This window comes from Danio aesculapii, chromosome 17 (assembly GCF_903798145.1).
Source record: "Danio aesculapii chromosome 17, fDanAes4.1, whole genome shotgun sequence".
In the NCBI taxonomy this organism is placed as follows: domain Eukaryota; kingdom Metazoa; phylum Chordata; class Actinopteri; order Cypriniformes; family Danionidae; genus Danio; species Danio aesculapii.
In genome coordinates, this window is record NC_079451.1 from 1,518,682 (window position 1) to 1,545,434 (window position 26,753).

The window sequence follows — 26,753 nt, forward strand, 5'->3', positions numbered from 1 at the left end:
CCAAAAAAACACCTGAAATACTGATTCATCTGACCACAGTACATGTTTTCACTGTGAGATGCTCCATCCCAGATGCCTCTGAGCCCAGAGAAATCGACGACGCTTCTGGACACTGTTTACATAGGGCTTTCTTTTGGCACAGTAGTTTTCACTGGTATTTGTGGATGTAACTCTGTATTGTGGTACTTGTGTACTTTTAAATATAACAAAAGTAATAGCGTCTCGATTACAAACTAAAATAATAATGTGTTGATATCAATAATAGACAAAGCACAACGTTATAATCTATACATTTAAAAACCTTTAAATGAACTATGTGAATCACACTGAACACTTAAATAATGTTTTTAAATATGATTTTGAATGATTCACTTTATTTTGTGTGTGAGATTTCTGAAAGAGGAGCAGATGAATGAACAAGACCTGTATATTCATGCGCAATTGTCAAATTCAGCCTTTGCTGCCACCTGCTGGTGACCGTGCATAAATGCATGCTGCAGTTTGGCTAAATAAATACATATTTAAAAGGAAGGAAAACATGTACTACTTTTAATCGATAGTGTTTTTATTAAATATATTTAATTATAATATTATTAATAATAATGCATTTTATTTAAAGGTGCCTTTCTGGCAACTCAAGAACAAAAAAACAAGAGAAATAATATAAAAGTATACACAACAATAGTTACAATTAAGTATTTAAAGCCATCTTAAATAAGTGAGTTTTGAGTCTTGTAAATTGCATTTTCATTTCAAATGCATAATGCTTTATTAATTAAATTAATAAATGTGACCCTGAGACACAAAACCTGTTAAGTTGCAGGGGTTTGTTATTGGGAAAAGCCGAAAACACCACGTGTGAGTCAAAAATATCGACTTTTATGTCAAAAAAACATCAGAATATTAAGTAAAGATTATGTTCCATAAGGACATTTTGTAAATGTATATCCATAACCCTATAAATAGTGTGGTTTTGGTTAGTAATACTCATTATCAAGACTTTAAATGTGTTTTTCTTTGTATTTAGAATTTTTTGAGCTCTCTGGATATTCAAATAATTATAAATCGTCCAAATATTATCCAATCCTAACAAACCAGACATCAATAGCTTATTTTAATCAGCTTCAAGATGACGCACAAATCAGATTTTTCCAAAAATTGACACTTATTACTGGGGTTGTGGTTTAGGGTCACTAAACGAGACCTATTGTGCCCCTTTTCACGAGTCTCTGCTGTCTCCGAGAGTGTGTGTGTTACAGCTCAAAATGGCACACAGACAATGTTTATATCTCTCTGAAACTGATCCCTTTAGGCTTTGATCCTAACTGTGGTGTTTTGGTGCCTGTTGCTTTAAATTCAAATGAGATTGTGCTCTTTTTCTGAAAAGGGCGGAGCTACAAATGCCTGTGTGTCAGCATAGTGGCAGATTCAACTAGAATAACATCCTATTGAGGGAGAGATGGTCACTAGTGGGCGGAGCTTTCCCCCTCTGATGACACGTACAAAGAGAGAATGTCAATCAAAGTGTTTCTGCAGACTGATTTAATCAAGCCTGAGTATAAAACGTAGAATTAATACATGTTTACCAATAGAAGCTGCATTTATTCACACACAACTGTTTTTAACCCCTTATGAATGTGATTTTTGCATGATAAATTCTTCCAGAGGGTTGATTTATTTATTTATTTATATTCCCTGAAAGTGAAGTAGTGCACTACATTCAAAGGTTTATGTATGACTACATGCTGCAAACACTCTCCGTTTTGCTCTGTTGGCAGGATCTCATTCTTGACCAGACGATAGAGAAGGTTTCTTTCTGCGCGCCGGATCGTAACTTTGAGCACGCTTTCTCCTACATCTGCCGAGACGGGACCACGCGCCGCTGGATCTGCCACTGCTTCATGGCCATCAAAGACTCGGTGAGAGATCCCTAAACACCGGCTCTGCTATAGAGAATGCATTCTGGGTATTTAGGACAAGTGCGCCTGATTCCCATTGATATTTATTAGCATATAGAGTTGAATTCAGAATTATTAGCCCTCCTGTATATCTCTCAAATTTCTGTTCAGACGATATAATGTTCAGCCCTGCCGTGTTGTGTGTGTGTGTGATGATTGTGTTTCTCAGGGCGAGCGTTTGAGTCATGCTGTGGGCTGCGCGTTTGCCGCCTGTCTGGAGCGCAAGCAGAAGCGGGAGAAAGAGTGTGGCGTCACGGCCACTTTCGATGCCAACCGCACCACGTTCACACGGGAGGGATCCTTCCGCGTCACCACGGCAACAGAGCAGGCGGAACGGGAGGAGGTCATGAGGCAGCTGCAGGACAACAAGAAAGGTGCGTTTGCCGAATACCAGAGCCAAGAGTGCTCCGAGTTTAGCTCAAAGGTCCTGTGAAAGTAAAATAAAGTAAGGTAAACCACCAGCCTGAACCGCTGATACGAGGCAGGATGGATCCATGCTTTCATGTTGTTGAGGCCAAATTCTGAGCCGAGCAACCGAATGTGTCAGCAGAAATGGAGACTCATCAGACCAGGCAACGTTTCTCCAATCTTCTATTGTCCAGTTTTGGTGAGCCTGTGTGAATTGTAGCCTCAGTTTCCTGTTCTTAGCTGACAGGAGCGGTACCCGGTGTGGTCTTCTGCTGCTGTAGCCCATCCGCCTCAAGGTTGGACGTGTTGTGTGTTCAGAGATGCTCTTCTGCAGACCTCGGTTGTAACGAGTGCTTATTTGAGTTACTGTTGCCTTTCTATCAGCTGGAACCAGTCTGGCCATTCTCCTCTGACCTCTGGCATCAACAAGGCATTTGGGCCCACAGAACTGCCGCTCACTGGATATTTCCTCTTTGTCGGACCATTCTCTGTAAACCCTAGAGATGGTTGTGCGTGAAAATCCCAGTAGATCAGCAGTTTCTGAAATACTCAGAGCAGCCCGTCTGGCACCAGCAACCATGCCACGTTCAAAGTCACTTAAATCCCCTTTCTTCCCCATTCTGATGCTCAGTTTGTACTGCAGCAGATTGTCTTGACCATGTCTACATGCTTAAAATGCATTAAATTGCTGCGTTGTGATTGGCTGATTGGAAATTTGCATTAACGAGCAGTTGGACAGGTGTACCTAATAAAGTGGCCGGTGAGTGTATATAATGCATATATAAATACATGATAAAAACTATTAGAAACTTGATAATACATACAGAAATAGGAAAATGACTAATATTATTATTAAAAAGATAATGGAAAAGTCAAATAAAAAATCTCTCCCTCTTTCTCTCTCTCAGACTCAGATGTAGTGTTAAGCAGCTCCTCCGGCGGCTCCTGTAACCCAGTGGTGGTGACTCTGGCGGGCCCCAATGGCTCCTCATCTCCTCCTCTGCCCATGGCTCCACTGGGCCTGCAGGACGGCAATCCTCACGTCATCCCGCGCCGGCACGCTCCGGTGGAGGCTCTTGCTCGCCAGGGCTCCTTCAGGGGCTTCCCGGCGCTCAGCCAGAAGACATCGCCCTTTAAACGGCAGATGTCGCTGCGCATGAACGAGCTGCCCTCCACCATGCAGCGCAAGTCTGACTTCCCCATCAAAAACACTGGTAATGCCCGGCAGAGGCTACATTTTCCTCACCTTTATTTCTAAAAAAACTTGTGTTCACATGAAAAAAAACAATGCATGTTGAGGGCACTAGCCTAGAGCACCATCTGCTGTTAAACTAGCCTAGAGCGCCATCTGCTGTTAAAAACTAGCCTAGAGCGCCATCTGCTGTTAAACTAGCCTAGAGCGCCATCTGCTGTTAAACTAGCCTAGAGCGCCATCTGCTGTTAAAAACTAGTCTAGAGCGCCATCTGCTGTTAAACTAGCCTAGAGCGCCATCTGCTGTTAAACTAGCCTAGAGCGCCATCTGCTGTTAACAACTAGCCTAGAGCGCCATCTGCTGTTAAACACTAGCCTAGAGCGCCATCTGCTGTTAACAACTAGCCTAGAGCGCCATCTGCTGTTAAACTAGCCCAGAGCACCGTCTGCTGTTAAACACTAGCCTATAGCGCCATCGCCTTTTAAACTAGCCTAGAGCACACATGCACACACACACAGATCATTTTAGTTTCAACCCAGCCCCACTACAATGGACATGCTTCTGTCTGTGTGTGTATGTGTGTGTGACGATGCTCTAGTTTCCATCAGATGATATAAATGTGTTGTGTGTGTGTGTGTGTCAGTGCCGGAGGTGGAGGGTGAGACGGACAGCATCAGCTCTCTGTGCACTCAGATCACGTCCACCTTCAGCGGGCCTCCAGAAGACCCCTTCTCCTCTGCACCCATGCCCAAACCAGCCTCCTCACCACAGTCACCCGCGGCTCCAGGTCAGTGTGCGTTGCATGCTTGTGTGTCTGTTTGTTTGCATTTGTGTTTGCTTACACCAATGGTTACTACTCCACTAGTCTGCTGTCAATTTTAAACCAGCTTGTGGTTCATTGCTACATCCCTATAGAGTAGTGGCAGAGCTAATCAGCTAGTCTTTTCAACCCACTAATGTGTGTTCGTTTGTGTGTGTGTGTCTGGCTCTGTCTCTAATCTACTGGTCCTGTCTGCTGCTGTAGTTAATGGTGCAGTTCCTGCCTTCCCTCCGCCTAGCGTCACTGTAACCGCTGCAGCTAACTCACCTGTGCTGCCGCCACCGCCGTTGCCCGTCCGCGAGACTAACCCCTGGGCTAAAGCCCCAAACACAGCCCCGGCACACGCAGCACACACAGGTAAGAGGACCGGCTTCCTGCTGGCCACGCAGAACAAGCGCTCACTAATGCATCTTGCTTTCAGTGTAAGGGGCTGATCACACCGATCGCGCTTTTTGCGTTGATAGGCATCTTCTTTGAATGATTTACTAATGGCCGCGAGCAGGGGAGCCGCTAGCCGCTACGGGCCCTCTGACAAGTTATCGTGTTAAAAGTGAAGACCGGGGGGTGCCGTGAGGCGGGTGGCTGTGATCTTCACTATTGACCGCGTTTGAAAGTGATGAGCTGGCGGGGGGGGTGATCGCGTTTGAAAGAGAAGAGCTGGGGGGGGGGTGTTGTGGGGGTTGACGGTGATTGACGTGTTTGAAAGTGATGAGCGGGGGCGACTGGGGGTTGGGGGATGTTGGGGTTTTGGCGGGGGCGTTGTAGTAGTGGGCCCTTGACGATGCCTCTGGGGACTGCCTAAATGTATGGGCCCTTAGAATCGTCCTAACCTGGTGCCCCTGGCCGCGAGCGTTTTGCGCGCTGATGATGAACCTGCGCACCTCGTGTTTTAACTGCCTGCTGCGCCTCAAGTTTTTGCCTGTGCGTTCGCAGCTGAAAAAATGTCAACTCTGAGCGGGAAAAGTGCGTTACGTCAGTCGTGTCCGTTTCAATGTCCAATCAAATGAAAGCAGAGGCGGGGTTTCCGTTGAGGTGACTGCAGTGTTTGTGTTGTCATAATGACTACGAAGACTTTTAAAGATGGAGGAGAGCCTAATGGACACTGTTTTGAGTTATCCGGTGCTGCATGAATCTCGAATGTCACAATATTATTAAATACTACAGTTATACTAATATCAACAGCAACACTCGCGCACAATGCTCAGCTGATTCAGTGGTTGCCTAGCGACCAAAAAAAATGTCAACAAAAAGACGTTGCGGAGCACCTCGCGTTTTGGAAACGTAAAGGCATGTTCGGTGTGATCGGCCCATAAGACTGCTCTATTGTTAGCAGCTGCTGCATAAAATAATGTCAAATCTTCATGTGCGCACTCATCCGATTGTGCATGTTAACTGTAGATGCTAATGAGCTGACATGCCGTGTTTGTCATTCACGTCCTGTTATATTAAATGTACATTAAGTGCAGTGAATGATTTGCTCACCCCATTGGCAGAATGTTCAGCTTGACTTAAGGAAAAACTCATAATTTTCACATATTTATTCTGAAAACAAGACGATGCTTTTTACTTGTCTAGAAAATGCTTCTTGAGTTACATTTGGACTAGAAAAAAGACATATACATCTTTGTAATGGGTTCCAGTAACATTTATAAAGTGTTTATAACTATGCTCAGAGTTGTTGTTTTTACCCAGACTTTAAAGGTTCCATGAAGTGCTTTGAAATGTGCATTTTTATTCGATGTTTGATGTAATCTCAACTGAAACATGAAGAGAGGGTGGGGCATAGAGTAACTCCTCCCCTTAAAAGCCAATAGCGTTTGGTTTTTATTACAGCTCTGCCAATAAGAGTTGTTGAGCTCAAGCACATCAAATGAAAAGCAAATGAGAAGGGGGTGGGGCATGTCAGTCACTACAGAGCATCTGATTGGTCAGAAGATTTGATGAGAAACTGAAGAGGTGACGTCAAAAAAAAATGGTAATAGTTTAGGCCACAGGTGTCAAATTTAGTTCCTGGAGGGCTGCAGCTCTGCAGTTTAGTTTTAACCCTGATTAAACACACCTGATCAAAATAATCGAGTCCTTCAGGCTTGTTTGAAACCTACAGGTAAGTGTGTTGAAGCAGGGTCGAACTAAAATGTGCAGAGCTGCGGAGCTCCAGCAACTGAGTTTGACCCCTCTGATTTAGGCTGAAGTGACAAACTGCAAGCTTTGGATGTTTATATCAGGTTTGTATCTTCTAATATAAACTATTTTGGAGCACACTAGGTTAAAAGTAACATCTGAATAACTTTATTTTCATTTCATTTCATCCTTTAAACTGTTGCAACTTAAATGAGATTTTTCTGTCCTGCAGGGAGCGAGTGGCCGAACCCTGCCCCCAGTATAGGAGCTGTACCTGCAGTGAGTGCGACTCTCTCTACACCCGCCTCTGCTCACAAGCGCACCCCATCAGAAGCCGACCGCTGGCTGGAGGAGGTCACCAAATCTGTCCGAGCCCACCAACCTGCTCCCACCGCCAGGACCAGCACACCTCCTGCTCAGCAGCCCTTCCCTGCCCCGGTGCCTGTCCCAATGCCCCCATCTGCACCCTTCATGCCCCCAATTCCTCCATCTGCAGTCCCGTCTGTACCTCCACGCCAGCCGGCTTTCCATGCACAAGCGCCCGCATCATTCCCAGTGTCCAACGGGATTCCTTACGCACAACCTACGTTTCCAGTAGTGGGCATCACACCTTCTCAGATGGTGGCCAATGTGTTTGGATCTGCCACACAAACTCAGCCCATATCAGTGCCGGTTCCTGTGGCCCAAACGCAGCTTCAGGCTTCACCCTTCTCCACCCCACCCGCCACCCAGTTCGAGCCCCAGCCCGTGTGCAGTCCGTTCGGTAAACCTCTGCTACCTCCGGTGCCCAATACTGTGGTTCTCCAGCCACCACCCAAACCCAGTGCAGCCTTCAATGGGGCAAACAGCTGGGCAGCGGCATCCTCTGCTGGACAGGCCGGGGCAAATCCACCGCAAGCTGATGCCTTTGAGGCACAGTGGGCTGCACTGGAGAGCCGGTCGCAGCAGCGCACCGCTCCATCACCCACAAACCCCTTCTCCAGCGAGCTCCACAAAACATTCGAGATCCAGCTATAAGGACAACAAGCAAAAGACTTTGAAGGACAATGAGATTCAATGGTGAGCCAACCATACAGGGAACGACTCCTCAAGACCACTTCAGATCCACATCTCCATCTTTCGTCTTTTTGGCAGTTCATCCATGTTTGGTTTATGCTTAATATATGAACTAATGGAGTCACAGATGGGGTTGATGAAGGTAAGACACCCCTTATCCCCCCACCCCCCGCAAGCTCCACAAAGCATTCGAGATCCAACTATAAGGACAACAAACAACAGACTTTTAAGGACAATGTGATTCAACGGCGAGCCAACCATACAGGGAACGACTCCGCAAAACCACTTCAGATCCACATCTCCAGCTTTCAGTTCTTAGTTTGTCCGTATTTGGTTTTTGTTTGTGATATGAACTAACGAAGGCTCAGACGGGGGTTGATGAAGCTCCACAAAATATTCAAGATCCACCTACAAGCGACTTTGAAGAACAATGAGATTTCATAGCAAGCCAACCACACAGGGAACGACTCCTCAAAACCACTTCAGATCCACATCTCCAGCTTTCATTTGTTCTTAGTTTGTCCGTATTTGGTTTTTGTTTGTTATATGAACTAACGAAGGCACAGACGGGGTTGATGAAGCTCCACAAAATATTCAAGATCCACCTACAAGCGACGACCAAGCCAACCATACAGGAAACGACTCCTCAAAACCACTTCAGATGCACATCCCCATCTTTCGTTTTTTGTTAGTTCGTCCATATTTGTTTGTTTCGCTTGCGATATGAACTAATGGAGACACAGATGGGGGTTGATGAAGCGACTTTAAAGGACAATTCGATTTAATGGCGAGCCAGCCATACAGGGAACGACTCCGCAAAACCACTTTAGATCCATATCTCCATCTATTCCCGAGAGCTTAACATGCCGAGATTTAAGAAAACACATGCAGTTGCAGAAAACGCCAGCAAATTAAGAAAAGATCCTCGTCAGTTTGACAACAAATCAACGCAAACACACACACACAAAAAACGTTTCTCACAACGCAAACAAATCAAGAAAATACACATGCAAATAGCACAACTAAACACAACTGAAATGTGTCAACGGGACACTAAAAATGACGGACCCGGCTGGGATTTGCTTATTGTGCCGTGACTGTTGCTCGGTTGTACGTGATCTTGGAAAGGTAAGGTGAGTTATTTTTGTTTATTTTAACGTAGTATATTATTAGCCTAAATAACCACAACGTAAAAAGCCGGGTCCATCATGTTGTGGCTCCGCTTGAAACATTTGTTTGCATGTGTTGTGAGAAAATGCAGCGCGTTTTATTAATTTTAATAATGTGTTGTAAGGATTCGCAACATGTATGCTGTCAAACTGACGAGGATCTTTTCTTAATAGGTTGGCGTTTTGTAATTGCATGTGTTTTCTTAAATTGCAGCTCTCTCAGCCACTGTAATCTTTCGTTTTTTTGTTAGTTTGTCTGTATTTGGATTTTTGCTTGTGATATGAACTAATGGAGACATGGACGGGGTTGATGAAGGTGCCCCCCCGCCAACCACCCCTCGGAAAAAAAACGCAACAAATACAACTACTTTTGTCTGAGATGAATTGGAGATGATGGTGAATCGATTCTATAGATGCTCCTCATATTGTTGAGGACTAACCCGACTCACGGCGCCCCTAGCAGGCTGGATGACTGCTGGCTACCTGAAGGACGAGCCATCTCGCGGACGAAGAGGAAGAAGCAAGAGAATGCCAAAATCTTTATTTTTATGCATTAAGTATATTTTAAATAGCTTTGAAATTTAACTGAAGAGCTGTAAATAATCTTTCCAAAGGTGCAGGCTTATTTTGTGTGCATACTGGAAAAGAGCAAATCTATATATATATATATATATATATATGAGCGTGAAGGGACGGTTTTCATTTCTCGTCTCTTTCGTCATTTGGTTAAAGTCTTCTGGCCACCATGCATAGTTTGGATGTTTGTTTTTTTGTAAATAGATAATCAGAATGGACTGGGTTTTGGAGGATCTGTAAATCGCACAGGTCCCAGACGATGCTATCTGTCTGTCATGCTGTCGTTTTAACCTTTTTTTTTTTGTACTATAGTATCAGTCCTTTGATTTTTATTGCCTACATATCATCATTATTTTTTAGCAAATTTTTTAATTAATTTTTTAACACTATTGACAGCGTCACCTTCCAAGCCACTTTGTTTTAATTTGATGAGAAATTTTACATTAATTTTAGCACAAGCACTGTACTAATCCGTCATCTACGATTGACATGACATCAGTCTCGGGAGAAACTGTGGTTCCAGCTCCAAAAATGATTGCAGTCAATTTTTATTTTATCTGCTTTTCATACAATTCCACGAACCCTATTGTTTTTATCAGATGTGAAGATGATCAGTCCCGTTTTTAGGTTTTGATTCCATTTTGTAAGTATTGCATTGTATTATTCCAGTTCTTTATGGAAAATCTAATCTAAGAGATCAAATAAAATGTTGGTGGGTCGAGGAAAGCAGTTGTTTGCTTCTGTTGTCTCTGACATCTTGTTGCATTGTTTTTAAAAATCCCGTTAAATGCTTTTAAATGAGCATTTTTTAATTCGATGTTTGACAATCTCAACTTAAATATGAAGAGAGGACGGGGCATAGAGCAGCTCCTCCCCTTTTTAATTACATTTTTATAATCAGACTTGATAAAAACAGTCTGCAGAAACACTTTGATTGACATTCTCACTTTATAGGTGTCATCAGAGGGGGAAAGCCCCGCCCACTAGTGACCATCTCTCCCTCATTAGCATAAAGAGTTCTGAGTGAGAAGCAGCCATCTGTTCATTAGAATTTTGAATCTGCCACTATGCTGACACACAGGCATGTATGGCACACACTCTAGGGACACCAGAGACTTATTTTAAACCTTGTGAAGAGGTGCATAATAGGACCCCTTTAAAACTAACATGCTGATACTAACCTCTAACATTTTCTGCCACCGTTAAATAAACATGTACGATGATTTGGATGCAGTCGTCTCATCAAACTTTGCTTCACAGATGGACTCTGAAAAAGGTACTTATGAAACCTGCTGTTGTCTGGATTAATATATTCTACTTTTTGGGGGACAGCAAGTGCAAATAACCTACATCATTAATTAAGGGACTATTAATAAAATCTCCTATTTGAATTTTTCTTATATAATCAGACCCCCTAGTTTTTCGTGATTCCACAATCGCTGAATCCACCGCAAAATCAGCAAAAAGTCACAAATTTTTTCGATCCTGCAAAATTCTTACATTTAAATTGACTTAGACGTTGAATATAACTTTGAATTTTGGTTGTATATGAAAATCGGGTTGACGTCAGAACCCAACGACACAACATAAAATCAACCAAAGAGCAATGGCTAATGATGTGAGCTTTTGACATTGTATGGATGTCACATTATGACATTAAAGTGACGTAAAATTTTTGTTAAGTAACTAACAACGTAAAACTAACCAAAAATAAACGTATACTAATGTTAGACTTGACGTCGTATGGGTCATGTCATGACGTTAAAATGATGTTGGATTTTAGTTCATGCCACAGCCTAAAACCAACTGAATATCAACGCCGGCATTTGACAGCAAATTGACATTAATTTTGGTCACCTCACGTCGCAACCAAAATAGCACTGTAGATTAACATCTAAACATCTAAAAGACGTTTATTTAAATTCATAGGAAGTTTTAATTTACTAAAATATCCTTAATTGGAAAGCAGCAGCCATTGACATAGTAATCTAGTACTAAAGTAAATGGATACTTGTTTACAATACTCTTTAATATACAATATTTAGTGTTCAACTGAAAGCAATAGTTTAAAACAAATCAATGGTGCATAAATATTGACAGATTATATATTAATTTTTGAGTGAAATATCCCCTTTAACTCTCGTATTGAGGTAAATTTGGTTTTATATTCGCGTGTTCAGACTTTCTCCTCAATAATATAGTAGGGAAATTATATTAGCAGTCAGTTGAATAGTGCTAATGTTTTGAAGTTAAAATGTCCTAAAATACTCAAAATTGAGGTAAAATTGGTTTTATACTCGTATACTAATATAGTTTATAATAATATAGTTGCTAATTCTAAATAGGGAAATCATATAGCAGCCAACAACTATCAAAGTACAACGTTGTTCAGTCAATTAAACAGTGCTAATGTTGATTTGAAGTCATACGTGCCATTTCAGACCCAGTTGTGTGGTAAACTATATAGAGACCGTTGTCACCGAACGAATGTCGGAATATAAAACTAACTTTACCTCAAAATACTCAAAGTTGTCACTGTTTAAAAGTGAATTAATGTACGAATATAAAAGCAACTTTACCTCAGTAACTGTCGTGTGTAATGTGCTTCTCCAGTGGTGGTGTCGCTGTGGCGCGCAGCTTGTATTCGCGCGCCGATGGAATAAAACCGCAGAAGAAGACGCGCTGCAGCTGTTCATCACAGGCGTGTGTGTGAAAGTGTCTACAGTTGTTTTCAGGCTTTACACACACTGACATCTGCCAAGTTTTCAGGTATGTGTGTTTTCAGCAACATTTACACGAGAATTAGACATTAGGAAGACCATTCATTTCGCCTCGCAGCTCCCAGCAAGGCTGCTACAATGAGATACTACATCCTAAACACAAACACACGCTGGGGATAAAGTGCTTTGTCCGCATAATTCGATGACGGTTTATTTATTAAATAATTTAATTGATATTCTGTTCAAATTAAACTGTTGATTTAGTTTTGGACGAAGTATATAACTGTATGCTTCAAAACACGTTTTCACAAACGCGCGAGTATGTTGATTTCAGTTCATAATAATATAGAGCTGTGTGTTAAATCAGTATTGTGTTATAGTCAGTGTCATTTCTAAATCAGGTTTAATAGATTTGTTGTGTATGTTTTGCCCTGGTGTACAGAATCGCACAGTCATGATAATAAAACAGCTGTAACTTTGCGTCAGACAGGAAGTGTTACAATAAATGATGTAAACTAGCTGAATTCACTGAAATGACTCTTCTGTAGAGACTTAATCCAATAAACAATGGTAAACTGAGTACTTATAGACGGATGTAGCATATGGCATTTATACAATATATAATAAGTAGAATAATTGGATGTTGTAGTAAAAATGGCAACAATATTAGAGATATGGCTGGAATAAATGTTTATTCATCAGAGGTCACCACAGCGGAATGAACCGCCAATTATTCCAGCATAAATTTTACACAGCGAATGCCCTTCCAGCTGCAACCCAGTACTGAGAAACACCCATACACATTCACACACACATACATTACAGCAAATATAGCTTATTCAATTCCCCTATAGCACATGTGTTTGGACTGTGGGGGAAACCGGAGCACCCGGAGGAAACCCACACCAACATGGGAGAACATGCAAACTCCACACAGAAACACCAACTGACCCAGCCGGGGAAATCTTAAATAATTAAATTCATGAAATGTGTAAAATAAAAGCACTTGCTGACAGTTGTATGGAATGAAGTGGACAGTGGATTGACTGATCGCGACACAGCTTGTTTATTTATTGATCTATAAATTGCGTCTTATTATTAACATTTTAATAATGTTATTAGATGAATGTCCAGCAGAGTCCACTGAGAGAATACGTGTGTTTGAAAACGAAACATTCTGTAGTGCATTGTGTGATTAAGGCCGTTTGTTGATTACAGTCGACATCCTCATCATCTGAACAGTCTCTCGCTCGCTGCCACTAATGATATTGTGTCTGCTTGAACACTTTTAATAGCCCCTTTCACACTCCGCACGTGTGTGTGTTTGTGTGTGTAGTGTGGAGTTGGTGCAGCTGCAGTGATGTCCAAGCAGAGCACGTTCACCGCCGCTCTGGCCACTATGCTGGGAGCCACTCTCGGTGGGCTGTTCCTGTGGCGGAGCCTCCGAGCGCAGAAGAAGAAGAAAACTCTCTCCAGCGCCACACCCACTGAGCCTATACTAGCCCAGAGAGATGCCGCCGTCCAGCCCTCGCAGGTAGGGGTCAGGCGTGGGTCGATTATAAGATTCTGACGGTATGATAACCTTGGATAAAAAATATCGTGGTATTGTGATTACTGCTCTACGATAAGTTGTTCTTAAAATCTGTGTAAATAAAAACAGCAGCTTTCCCCCATTGAACACAATATAGTTTATTTTAAGAAACATTTCATGTATTTTGGAGCAGTCAGGCTAAATAATTCAAGCAAATCATTGACTTCTGCTGTCTTTACACTGATTTCTTTACAATTTGAAAAGGCGTCTTTAAAGATCTTTCTGTTCTGTGGATTTAAGTCTCCGCTGTTCAGCTCTACAGCATGCTGGATGTTGGTATATAAGAGATTTGTTTTTCAGATGTTTGCTGAATCATGAGCTGACCTGTAGATTCTGATGTGGTCTGTTACTGTTGCTCTAAAAAACTAAATATAATAGTCATAAAAAAACCTTACACATGCTGTAGGAATGTTTTAACTAATTTTAGCTGTTTTAAAACCTTGATGTCTCCAAACCACGGTAAACCCTGAAACCGGTTGCTTAGTGGGGATGCGGGGATTTAATCGGTGTCTATTAACCACGCTCATTCATCATGATGCTAACGTAATACTAAGAACAAGCTGTCAGACATGAGAACAGAAGCACACGACACTGCTTTCCTCTACCGCCAACATTTTATTTCTCTTAGATTAAACTTTTCATATAGAAAAGTCTTGTTGAGGATCCCAGTTGTAAGATCAACAAATAATAACTCGACTTCTGGTTGATCATTCGGAAAAGTGGCAGAAGGTCGATTTTTCTGCTGAATCATCTGTTGATCTGCATCCCAATCATCACCATTACTGCAGAAGACCTACTGGAACCAGCATGGACTCAAGATTCTCATAGAAATCAGTCAAGTTTGGTGAAGGAACAATCATGGTTTGGGGTTACACTCAGTATGGGGGCGTGCGAGAGATCAGCAGAGTGGATGATCAACATCAACAGCCTGAGGTATCAAGACATTTGTGCTGCCCATTACATTACAAACCACAGGAGAGGGCAAATTCTCCAGCAGGATAGCGCTCCTTCTCATACTTCAGCCTCCACATCAAAGCTCCTGAAAGCAGAGAAGGTCAAGCTGCTCCAGGATTGGCCAGCCCAGTCACCAGACATCAACATTATTGAGCATGTCTGGGGTAAGATGAAGGAGGAGGCGTTGAAGATGAACACAAAGAATCTTGATGAACTCTGGGAGTCCTGCAAGAAGGCTTTCTTTGCCATTCCAGATGACTTTATTAATCAGTGATTTGAGTCATGTCAGAGATGTATGGATGCAGTCCTCCAAGCTCATGATGGAGTCATACACAATATTCATTCTGTTTCCACTGCAGCATGAGCACATATTCTATACTGGACATTATTGAAGGTTCAGTGAGCAGACTTTAGTCTAAGCAGAGTCAGACCTTACTGTCCTAATCAAATCAGTCAACATCAAGACATGATCAGATTTTATTGTGCTCAAATAAGCGTCATCTAGAGGCCTTTGCCTTTCATATAAGACACTTCTGATTATTATTTGTTAATCCTGAAACTTAGATAGGTGACAAGACTTGTCAGGTGGTGTGGTGTTGCGCTGAAATGATTAACTCTTTGCAGGAGCCATCAGCACCGCCAGTATCCAAGAATCCCCTGCGGGCGCACACGCTGCTGGAGGAGCTGCCAGTGGTCATCAGCTCTCCTCAGGACTGGGACAATCTCTGGCCGGCTCTACAGAAGGATCTGTCCATGTATCCAGTGCTGGGCCTGGACTGTGAATGGGTAAAAAGAGTTCGTGTAAGCATGCGTCTGTCTGCAGTCTGATCAGAGGGGGCGGTGAGACTTTAACACTGTAAAACAGAGATTCACTAAACTCCCAGTTACTGTTGATTCATGACGTACAGTTGAAGTCAGAATCATTTGCTTAATAATATTGACCTTAAAATGGGTTAAAAAAAAATAAAAAACTGCTTTTATTCTAGCCTAAATAACACAAATAAGACCTTCTCCAGAAGAAAAAATATTGTAGGAAATACTGTGAAGAATCCCTTGCTCTGCTAAACATCATTTGGGAAAAAATTGAGAGAAATTCACAGAAGAGCGAATAATTTTGACTTCAACTGTATATAATTTTTTAAAATTGATTTATTATTATTATTATTATTATTTATTTATTTTTGTTAACAGTTATTTTTATTATTGCATTATCTCCAGGTCTCCACACAGATCATGCAACTGCAATCAGTAGATGTGAATCTTCGGTTAACACGACCTCTGGATCAGAAGTGAAGCTTGTGTTTGTGTGGACGTGAGGTTTTTGGTAACTTGTGGTTCTCCTGCTCTTCTTCTACTTCAGGTGTCAGTGAAGGGCCGTGTGTCTGCGGTGTCTCTGCTGCAGCTCTCCTCATTCTCGGGCCGCTGTGTGCTGGTCCGCCTGCTGGCGTTTCGGGATGCGCCGCTGCCTAAATCTCTGGTGGGGCTGCTCCGGGACCCACGGGTGCTGAAGGTCGGTGTGGGCTGTTATGAGGACGGCAAACGTCTGGCGCAAGACCACGGTCTGACTCTGAGCTGCACTGTAGACCTGCGATATCTAGCCCTCAGACGGAGGTACACACACTCTTGTGTATTGTTCAAATTTACTACCCTTTCGTTATGTTGGTGGCTGCTTTTGCCCCATTGACTTTCATTATAATGACTTTTTTTATTGCAATTGCATGACACTGTATAATCATGCGTTCTTGATAGACGCAGCATTAGAAACGCCTCACAAGGGGTTTGTTTTTTCTAATTTCATGCAAATATTATATAATACACACATGCATATAAATGAAATGCTCATATGTTTTTAATAAATGTAATATTAAAAACTTTCCAGGTTTTAAGATGCTGATGGCTGCTGAATTAAACGCCTCTTAACAGTCTTGTGAAAAGGGTCCATTGTGTTTGTGTTGCAGTAAGCAAGCTGTGCTGAATAACGGCCTGAGTCTGAAGTCTCTGGCTGAAGACCTGCTGAACGTCACGCTGGACAAATCAGTGGAGCTGCGCTGCAGTGACTGGGAGGCGGAAGAGCTGAGCCCTGAACAGGTGAGCAGCAGCAGCATCATCATCATCATCATCATCATCTCAGCAAACCTAGCCAGTGTTTCTGCAGTCCTCCAGAGCCTTTTTCATGTTGACTAATATTTTATTTGTGCAAAACAACAGCAGACGCTACTCTAGGCTAGTTTTTAACAGGAGATGGCAAAATATGCTAGTTTTGAGCACTAGGCGGCGCTCTAGGCTACCTTTAAACAGCAGGTGATGCTTTAGGATAGTTTTTAACAGTGGACTGCGCTCCAGGCTAGTATTTAACAGCAGATGGCACTCTAGGCTAGTTTAACAGCAGATGGAGCTCTAGGCTAGATTAACAGCAGACGACACTCTAGGCTATTTTTTAACAGCAGACGGAGCTCTAGGCTTGTTTTTAACAGCAGACGGCGCTCTAGGCTTATTTTTAACAGCAGACGGCGCTCTAGGCTTGTTTTTAACAGCAGACGCCGCTCTAGGCTTATTTTTAACAGCAGACAGCGCTCTAGGCTTGTTTTTGACAGCAGATGGTGCTCTAGGCTAGTTTTAAATAGCAGACAGTGCTCTAGGCTATTTATTAACAGTAGAGGGAGCTTAAGGCTAGTTTTAAACAGCAAATGGTGCTCTGGGCTATTTTTTTTTTTACAGCAGACAGCGCTCTAGGATAGTTATTAACAGCAGATGGCGGTCTATGCTAGTTTTTGACTGCAGATGGCGCTCTAGGCTAGTATTTAACAGCAGACAGCACTCTAGGCTAGTTATTAACAGCAGATGGCGCTCTATGCGTGTTTTACCTATGGTTGGTGTTCTAGGCTGTTTTTCAGACGTTTGCTCATGCCTACAAAGAAAAAATTCTGCTTAATTCAAAGAGTAAAGCTAGAACACTCCAAATGCACACTATAAACATAATTCCACCTTGGTTGTGTTCTAGCCAAGTAGTGTTTATGATTTGTTCCATCTCCTGCAATTTTTTTACATTAAATGATAGCAACGGCTTGTACATGACTGCTCAAACTCTCTCATCACTGCCTCATTTGCATATGCAGACTACAGTAAATGGTTTGTCATACTGTGTTCACCAGATAACGTATGCAGCCCGTGACGCCCAGATCTCCATTGCACTGTTTTTCCACCTACTGGGCATGAAGACAGAGCGCCACCTGCCTGCGGAGGGTGAATCGGTGTTTCTCCACCTGTCCGCGTGCTGTCAGGGGCTGGTGGACGTGCCCTTCAGGGGGCGCTGTGGAGGAGACGGGGAAGAGGGTGAGAGACGGCGGAGGAGTCGAAAATCCACTGTGGACAGTCCCGAGTCTGGAGACCAGCAAGTTCCAGACCCACGGCGCAACAAACGCAAACCACTGGGAGTCGGGTACTCGGCCAGGTAATGAGGGAGCTGGAGGATTACTATCTGATGGGCAAAGCAGTCACAGTGGGGGGCTCTTAACCAGGGTTAGGGCAATTAAATAGATGCATTATAATTAGTTTTTTTATAATTACAGAATGCATCGTAATTTTCTCTGGAATGGATTCTGACTTTAGTTTTACCAACAGTTGGAGCTTTGGGCTCATTCTTAATAGCAGCTATAAAGGCACTCTAGGTTATTTATAACAGCAAACAGCCCTCTGAGCTAGTTTTTAACAGCCGATGGCGTTCTAGACTAGTTTTTAACAGCAGACGGCGCTGTAGGCTAGTGTTTAACAGCAGACGGCACTCTAGGCTAGTTTATAACATCAGACGGCACTCTAGGCTAGTTTAAAACAGCAGGCGGCGCTCTAGGCTAGTTTTTAACAGCAGATGGAGGTTTGGGCTAGTGTTTAACAGCAGACGGCACTCTAGGCTAGTTTATAACATCAGACGGCGCTCTAGGCTAGTTTAAAACAGCAGGCGGCACTCTAGGCTAGTTTATAACAGCAGACGGCGCTCTAGGCTAGTGTTTAACATTAGACGGCGCTCTAGGCTAGTTTATAACAGCAGGCGGCACTCTAGGCTAGTTTATAACAGCAGACGGCGCTCTAGGCTAGTGTTTAACATTAGACGGCGCTCTAGGCTAGTTTATAACAGCAGGCGGCACTCTAGGCTAGTTTAAAACAGCAGGCGGCACTCTAGGCTAGTTTATAACAGCAGACGGCGCTCTAGGCTAGTGTTTAACATTAGACGGCGCTCTAGGCTAGTTTATAACAGCAGACGGCGCTCTAGGCTAGTGTTTAACATCAGACGGCGCTCTAGGCTAGTTTTTAAACATCATACGGCGCTCTAGGCTAGTGTTTAACAGCAGATGGAGGTTTGGGCTAGTGTTTAACAGCAGACGGCACTCTAGGCTAGTTTATAACATCAGACGGCACTCTAGGCTAGTTTAAAACAGCAGGCGGCACTCTAGGCTAGTTTATAACAGCAGACGGCGCTCTAGGCTAGTGTTTAACATTAGACGGCGCTCTAGGCTAGTTTATAACAGCAGACGGCGCTCTAGGCTAGTGTTTAACATCAGACGGCGCTCTAGGCTAGTTTTTAAACATCATACGGCGCTCTAGGCTAGTGTTTAACAGCAGATGGAGGTTTGGGCTAGTGTTTAACAGCAGACGGCACTCTAGGCTAGTTTAAAACAGCAGGCGGCACTCTAGGCTAGTTTATAACAGCAGACGGCGCTCTAGGCTAGTGTTTAACATTAGACGGCGCTCTAGGCTAGTTTATAACAGCAGACGGCGCTCTAGGCTAGTGTTTAACATCAGACGGCGCTCTAGGCTAGTTTTTAAACATCATACGGCGCTCTAGGCTAGTGTTTAACAGCAGATGGCACTCTAGGCTAGTATTTAACAGCAGATGGCACTCCAGGCTAGTGTTTAACAGCAGATGGTGCTCTAGGCTAGTGTTTAACAGCAGACGACGCTCTAGGCTAGTTTTTAACACAAGATAATGTCTTGCAGCTATACAGTGTTTGTTCACATGTTTATATTCGCATGATGAATGATTGTCTCTTCATAATGTGTGTTATGTTGATCAAGGTTATAGATTCCTTAAAAAGAGTCTCTCAAACAAAATATAAAATGATCAAAATAAGAATAATGTAAGTCTTATTCTAGAAAACACCTTAAATGAAATGAAACATTAAAGTAACATTACTTGCATGTATGTATGTATGTATGTACGCATGTATGCATGTGTATTTGTGAGTTTTAAACTCTATATATGTCATTTGTTCAAAAAGCAACAATGGAGACCGTAAAACGTTTGCTGTGTTTCAGGAAATCTCCTCTTTATGATAACTGTTTTCTTCATGCTCCTGACGGTCAGCCTCTCTGCACATGTGACAAGAAGAAAGCTAAATGGTACCTGGAAAAGGGTATAGGAGGTACGGTGTTATTGAAAGTCACTAAAACTCCATCTGCTGTGATTTTTAACTTTTTTCTTGTTTCAATTCTGCAGTATATGAGATTTACAGAGCCTTTTACTCTGAATCTGATTACCAGCACCAGTAGTGCATTATAAGTGTATTACTATAATATTAATGTGGGACATCACACAAAAAGTATAACAGACCTGCTCATTTTGCCTGCCGCTACCATAAACTCAAACTATAATCTTAAAATGCATTACTTGAATTTAAAAACGGTAATAAAAATAATAAAATTCTTTAAACCTATATCAGCTAGTTACCAGGGTAACATTTTTATGACTTAAAGTACTCAACAAATTGCTCAAAGTACTCAGGTAAATAAATTCAATGAAAGATATATAGATTTTATTTAACAAAACTACAAATTATTAAAATGGACTTTATATTTATAAGGAATCAATTTTATAAGGAAAATTGTTCTATTTTAGGCCTTAACTCTTAGCTTGCCATTTTACAGACTGTCACATTAAATTCAAATGAGATTGTGCTTTTTTCAAAAGAGGGCGGAGCTGCAAATGCCTGTGTGTCAGCATAGTGGCAGATTCAACAAGACTGATGTCCTATGCTAATGAGGGAGAGATGGTCACTAATGGGCAGGGCTTTCCCCCTCTGATGACACGTACAAATGAAGAATGTCAATCAGAGTGTTTCTGCAGACTGTTTACATCAAGTCTGATTATAAACAAATACAATTAATACATGTTTACCATTAGAAGCTGATTATATTCACACACTGCTGCCACACAACTGTGTTTAAACACCTTATAAAGTGATGTTTACTTGATAGGTGCCCTTCAGTGCACTGTTAGAGTAAGCTGTGTTGACTGATCAGCTACAGGGTTTGAATGATCTTGTTATAGCAGAATGAATGCAGTGTGAGTAAAATGTGAAATCTGCTCCTAATTGAATCCCAGAATTAGTCAGTGAAGATCCCTTCATCGTCCGGCTGCTGTTTGAGCCATCCGGCCGGCCAGACTCGGAGAAAGACTACTACCTCACCGCCAAAGAGAACCTCTGTGTGGTGTGCGGGAAAGTGGAGTCCTACATCAGGTTGGTCTCGACTTTTCCTGTGTTTATTGTGTCTGCTTGGTCATCGTCACAGCTGTTCTACTTGTATGAGTTTAATGGACTGAGGTGTAAAATACTTAAAGGGATAGTTCACCTGAAAATGAAAATGTACTCACTATTTACTCACCCTTAAGTGGTTTCAAACCTTTGAGTTTCATTATTCTGTTGAACATGAAAGAAGATGCTGAACTTGTAACCATTGACGTCCATTGTAGGAAAAACAAATACTATGGAAGTGAATGGTTACAGGTTCCAGCTTTCCTCAAAATATCTTCATTTGTGTTAAACAGAAGAAAAACTCATAGGTTTGAAACAAGGGAGAGTACATGATGAAAAAATGTTTTGGTGAACGAACCCTTTAAGTGATTAAACTTGGTTACTGTACTTAAAGGGACAGTTCATATCCCCCCCCCCCCCCCCATTCATTATGGGGATGCAACAATACAGTTAGCCTACGGTACAATACAGACCTCGGTTTTTGAACACTGTTTTCGGTTTGGTTTTGAAGGGGACAAAATTTTTTTTTCAGGCTATGCAGCTCCGCAGTGTTTTGGTTTCACTCTCTGCTCCATACATAGTCTGTGTGTGTTCTGAAGCACTCTTTCACACCGAATGCAGAAAGCAATGCGCTATGAAACCCATTCATTGCAATGGTGGTTCGTTGCTGCACTGTTAACTAGCATGCAAGCACGCAACGGTCAAAGATCCAAATAGCTGAAATAGCTCTGTGGATATTCTGCAGAAGTACACGTATACTTATCTATACATTAAAAACATGTTACCAAGCATTTGAGTTTGGTTTTCAGCATAATACATCCAGAAATGTCAGTTTCTGTGCATTTTTAGTTAAGATTTAACTAAACAGGTTGGATTTAAGTCAACTTCATCTGGAGTAGATCTAGTCGACTGAAATCTTATAAGAAATTGGCTAACTACAATGATTCAGAAGAATAAAATATGACCATCCAAATGACATTTGAGTCCAAGACTAAACCCCAGCTCACACCAAGCACGATTACTATAAATATGAATAGAACCATAAATATATTTGGGTCCATTTTTTGTTGGCTTTCCATCCGGCATTACCCCCTTATGACCAGCAGGTGTGCTACTAGTGCGTCTGACCAGTGAATCCAGCCCATGTAATCTATCCAATCAAACAGTGAGTTTAACCGTTGCATTCAGTGTAGTGGAGTAAAAACAACAATTTTTCCTAGCATTTTCAAAGGAGGCGGGGATTCTGAAGCTACCACTGCACAATATGCAGCTAGTTGAATGGTTGCCTAGCAACATAAAAAGTGCAGTGCACTATTTTTTTTTCTTGTCAACAAAAAGCAGTGCAGTGCGCCTCGCGGTCTCCATCTTTAAAAGTCTCAGTAGTCATCATGACAACACAAACACTGCTGTGACCTCAACGAAACTCCACCTCTGCTCTCATTTGATTGGACAGTGAAAAGCACATTGTGTGATCGCCCCCTAAATCTACTACAGGTATGAAAGTACCAAATATGAACACACTATCCTACTGTTTTTCTGTGCTGATCTAGAAAAAACATCGTCCCACACGAGTACCGCCGGCACTTCCCATCGGAGATGAAGGACCACAACTCTCACGATATCCTGCTGCTGTGCACGGCATGTCACGCGGCCTCAAACGTGCACGATGGCGCGCTGAAGGCGGAGCTGGCGGAGGAGCACGCGGCGCCACAGGGCTGTGAAGAGGGTGTGCGGCTGCTGGAGGATGCAGACCGCCGACGGGTGCGCTCGGCCGCACGCGCGCTCCTCAGCGCCAGCGACGGCATGCCCACAGCTAGAAAAGAGGAGCTGCTGTCCCTCATTCAGAGCTGCTTCTGCAACGGCCAGCAGGTCACGCAGGAGGTGCTTCAGGACGCGGCGGCGCTGGAAACCAGGTGAGAGATCATTGAATTATTCACCCTCCTGTGAATTTTTGGTCTTGTTCAGATATTTCCCAAATGATGTTGAACAGATTCAGGAATTTTTCACAGTATTTCCTATGATATTTTTTCTTCTGGAGAAAGTCTTATTTGTTTTATTTTGGCTAGAATGAAATCAGTTTTTTATTTTTTAAACCCATTTTAAGGTCAATATTATTAGCCCCCTTCAGCAATATTTGTTAGATTGTCCCCCAGAACAAACCACTGTTATACAATGCCTAATTACCGTAACTTTACCCTAGTTAAGCCTTTTAAATGTCACTTTAAGCTGAATACTAGTGTCTTGAAGAATATCTAGTCTGATATTATTTACTGTCATGGTAAAGAGAAAATAAATCAGTTATTAGAGATGAGTTATTAAAACTATTATGATTAGAAAAAATAGTTTTCTGTTAAACTGAAATTGGGGAAAAATATTCAGGAGGGCTAATGATCCAGGATGTCTAATAATTCAGGAGCAGGGCTAATAATTCCGACTTCAGCTGTATGTAGGATGCAGTGTAGTGGTTGAACTAGGTATTATATATGGCAGTATTGTCGTACACAGATTCCAATCATAAACAAAAGCAAAGTAACTTTATTTCTGGTTAAAGTTGAAGAGATGTTTTTGAACAGCTGAAGAAATAGATAGGGTAAAGATAGGTTACAGTTCATTTCCCTAATACATAAGGGTTGCGAAGCCTTGGATTAAGAAACACTTAGTTGTTGAAGTTGGTGTTTTTTTTGCCCCTGCAGGATCAGTAATGAGAGTTACGTGCCACATGGACTGAAGGTGGTGCAGGCGTATGCTGAGCAGGGTCTCCGGGGCCTGATGGAGCTGGAGTGCCGCTGGCGACAGCACTTTCTGACCAGCATGCAGCCCCGACATCTGCCCCCGCTCTGGTGCGTCAACCACAACCATGACAAATATCTGCGCAAGTACGGTGAGGATCTGAAAATCCTGCTCAACTGAGCGCTTCACCACACAATCAGAAAGAGACTTTGTGCTACAGCTGCTGGGAAAGGATGGTTTCCACTATATGTGTGTAACACTTTGGTGTCCTTGTCCTAAATCGTTTGAGTGTGTACTAGAGACAGACTCGCCCTGCTGTTTGGGGGGAAAAAAAAAGACTAGACTGTGGCCCCAGTTGATCTGGGCTCTAAGGGACCCAATGGAGATTGGGTAAGAGACTATTTTGGGGATCAGAAGCCACTGTGGTGAACGGCAGAACCTTAAACTCAAGGATGTGCACAGAGAAAGGGTGATCGGTTAAATAGCGAAGAACGTGCACACTTTTTAACTTAAAACGTTGAGAGAAAAGCATTTAAGTTCCCTGTGAAGAGTAGATGCTACTGTATTTTAACCAGCCCAAACCTGCTCTTAATTCTTAATTGTGAGTTGAGTAAAACATTCATAGCTCACAATTCTTGCAGGTTTGAGGCCATATTAGATGTTTTGTTATGTGTTAGATGAATTTGCCTTCTGAGGCTATACTTATAAACGGCCATTTTTATGTAAGTGTTCATAACGGAGCTTTACAGTCTACAGTTTCAGTCTGTGTTTTTGTTTAGTGGGTTTTGAGGAAAACTCCATTTACCTTTTGAAAGATTGGACCAAATTGAGCACAGCTTTGCATATAATTTAAGTACCGTAAAGTCAGGACACCTCTGAAGCACACCAATTTTGGTATGTGTATAAATACCCCTGACTTAGCGAAGATAAGTGATGCTAAAACACCACTCGACCACAGTTTTATAGTGCTTTCAGCCAGAGATTGAGCTCCATGGATGATGAATTTTGATGGCCAAATCAAGGACGTTGAAGCCTGAGCCTAACATTTATAATTTAACTTAAGAAACACCACAGCGCTTCTTTTTATTTGCATTTGTCCAGATGTAACCCATTGAAAGCTGCCGTGTTTCCTTAATGTCAGTAACAGATTAAATTTCATATGTTAAGACTGGATGAGTTGGTGCTGGTGGCTGTCCTTTTTCTTTGTTCTGTAGATGTTTTGGTTGAAAACACTTGGCATGAAACACAAAACACTCCGACACTCATACAGTTGGACTGTTTATTACTTAGAAAATCGTGATTTCATAAATAGTCTATAGAAATGTTAAAAAGAGCTTTGTGGTTTCGTCACTTGAGTGATAAATCTGAAGTGGGCGATTAAGATCAGTGTGGTTAATCCAGCCCGATCTCATGAGGAAACGTAACTATTGTACGTATTGTCAGGAAAGTGGCTAATTCGTATGATTTTATACAATTTATTCGTATCAAAACATACCACTTTTAAATGGAGACGTGATCCCCTAACCCCACCTCTCATTGGGGGACGAGCAAATCATATGTAAAGGTCTTGTGAAATGAAAATGACTCTTATTTTCATTTTAAATCCATGGTAGTGTTGTTGTTGTCTTTAATCTAAACAATGACAAAATTCACGTCTGGAAGATCTACACTCACTGGCCACTTTATTAGGTACAACTAATACAGCTTTGGACCCCCTTTTGCATTAAGATCTGCTTTAATCCTTCGTGGCATAGATTCAACAAGATACTGGAAATATTCCTCAGAGATTTTGCTCCATATTGACATGATAGCATCACACAGTTGCTGCAGATTTGTCGGCTGCACATCCATGATGCCAATCTCCCGTTCCACCACATCCCAAAGGTGCTCTATTGGATTGAGCTCTGGTGACTGTGGAGGCCATTTGAGTACAGTGAACTCATTGTCATGTTCAAGAAACCAGTCTGAGATGATTCACGCTTTATGACATGGTGCGTTATCCTGCTGGAAGTAGCCACCAGAAGATGGAGACACTGTGCTCATAAAGGGATGGACATGGTCAGCAACAATACTCAGGTAGGCTGTTAGGTAGGCATGATGCTCAATTGGTACTAATGGACACAAAGTGTGCCAAGAAAATCTCCCCCACACCATTACACCACCACCACCAGCCTGAACCACTGATACAAGGCAGGATGGATCAATGCTTTCATGTTGTTGAGGCCAAAAAACCCCAGTAGATCAGCAGTCAGCAGCCCGTCTGGAACCAACAACCATGCCATGTTTAAAGTCACTTAAATCCCTTTTCTTCCCCATTCTGATGCTCGCTTTGTACTGCAGCAGATCGTCTTGATCATGTCTACATGCTTAAAATGCACTGAAATGCTGCGTTGTGATTGGCTGATTAGAAATTTGTTAACAAGCAGTTGGACAGGTGTACCTAATAATGTGGCCGGTGAGTGTAAACCTGATACAGACATCAGATATCCTAAGATCACAACACGGCTGTGATCAACACACTATTGGCTTCTTTTTTTTGAGGAGGAGGAGCTACTATATACCCCGCCCTCTTCATGTTTCAGTGGAGGTTACGTCAATTATGGGATAAAAATGCACTTTACAGGACCCTTTAAATGACCTTTAAACCTTAATTGAGATTGTAGAAATCAATACAAATCGGCCACTAAGTCAAAAAGTTATGAATTGTCATGAGATTGCGTTGGTTTGATCTGGTAGGGCAGATTTAAGGCCTCTTCGAATTTGGATCAGTGTCAAATATGCTACGTTTCACAGTATATACTACACGAGTCTACAGTCTAGCTATAAATGGTTCTTTACAAACATCTCGTCACATTTAGGGCCGGTCACAGTATTGAGTTTGGCGGCTGTGTGTTGTTTTGTGCATAGTGTTTGTCAGGGAAGCAGTACAT

At 42.3% G+C, this 26,753-nt stretch overlaps 2 protein-coding genes across 6 annotated transcripts in view; both read left to right on the forward strand.

Moving 5' to 3' along the window:
• numb (NUMB endocytic adaptor protein) overlaps nucleotides 1–10,030 on the forward strand; it is a 63,457-nt gene extending 53,427 nt beyond the window's left edge. For 2 of the 4 annotated variants that reach the window (XM_056476595.1, XM_056476597.1), the window contains 6 exons: nucleotides 1,779–1,919; nucleotides 2,128–2,332; nucleotides 3,275–3,580; nucleotides 4,203–4,346; nucleotides 4,584–4,736; nucleotides 6,733–10,030. In XM_056476595.1, the coding sequence (XP_056332570.1) occupies nucleotides 1,779–1,919; nucleotides 2,128–2,332; nucleotides 3,275–3,580; nucleotides 4,203–4,346; nucleotides 4,584–4,736; nucleotides 6,733–7,517 (1,734 nt within the window). In that variant the 3' untranslated portion in view covers nucleotides 7,518–10,030. The remainder of the gene's footprint in view (nucleotides 1–1,778; nucleotides 1,920–2,127; nucleotides 2,333–3,274; nucleotides 3,581–4,202; nucleotides 4,347–4,583; nucleotides 4,737–6,732) is intronic. The other 2 variants (XM_056476598.1, XM_056476599.1) reach the window with 1 other exon arrangement.
• A 1,889-nt stretch (nucleotides 10,031–11,919) lies between these two features.
• On the forward strand, nucleotides 11,920–24,996 carry exd2 (exonuclease 3'-5' domain containing 2). 2 transcript variants are annotated; one of them, XM_056477136.1, is made up of 10 exons: nucleotides 11,920–12,070; nucleotides 13,358–13,555; nucleotides 15,191–15,367; nucleotides 15,927–16,177; nucleotides 16,525–16,654; nucleotides 17,719–18,017; nucleotides 19,877–19,983; nucleotides 20,943–21,078; nucleotides 22,644–23,006; nucleotides 23,787–24,996. In XM_056477136.1, exons 2-10 carry the CDS (start codon nucleotides 13,382–13,384, stop codon nucleotides 24,001–24,003), a joined length of 1,854 nt encoding a protein of 617 aa, XP_056333111.1. In that variant the 5' UTR covers nucleotides 11,920–12,070; nucleotides 13,358–13,381; the 3' UTR covers nucleotides 24,004–24,996. The 2 variants fall into 2 exon arrangements, with proteins under 2 accessions (XP_056333111.1, XP_056333112.1); XM_056477137.1 differs by having other exon boundaries at nucleotides 11,923–12,070; nucleotides 15,191–15,352.
• Nucleotides 24,997–26,753: the final 1,757 nt, after the last annotated feature.

Bases quoted from the DNA above. Each gene is read 5' to 3' on its own strand.
- exd2 (XM_056477136.1), top strand. From the start codon at position 13,382: ATGTCCAAGCAGAGCACGTTCACCGCCGCTCTGGCCACTATGCTGGGA. The intron at 16,655-17,718 runs GTGAGCAGCAGC...TGTGTTCACCAG, and splicing joins AAGAGCTGAGCCCTGAACAG to ATAACGTATGCAGCCCGTGA. The intron at 21,079-22,643 runs GTTGGTCTCGAC...GTGCTGATCTAG, and splicing joins AAAGTGGAGTCCTACATCAG to AAAAAACATCGTCCCACACG.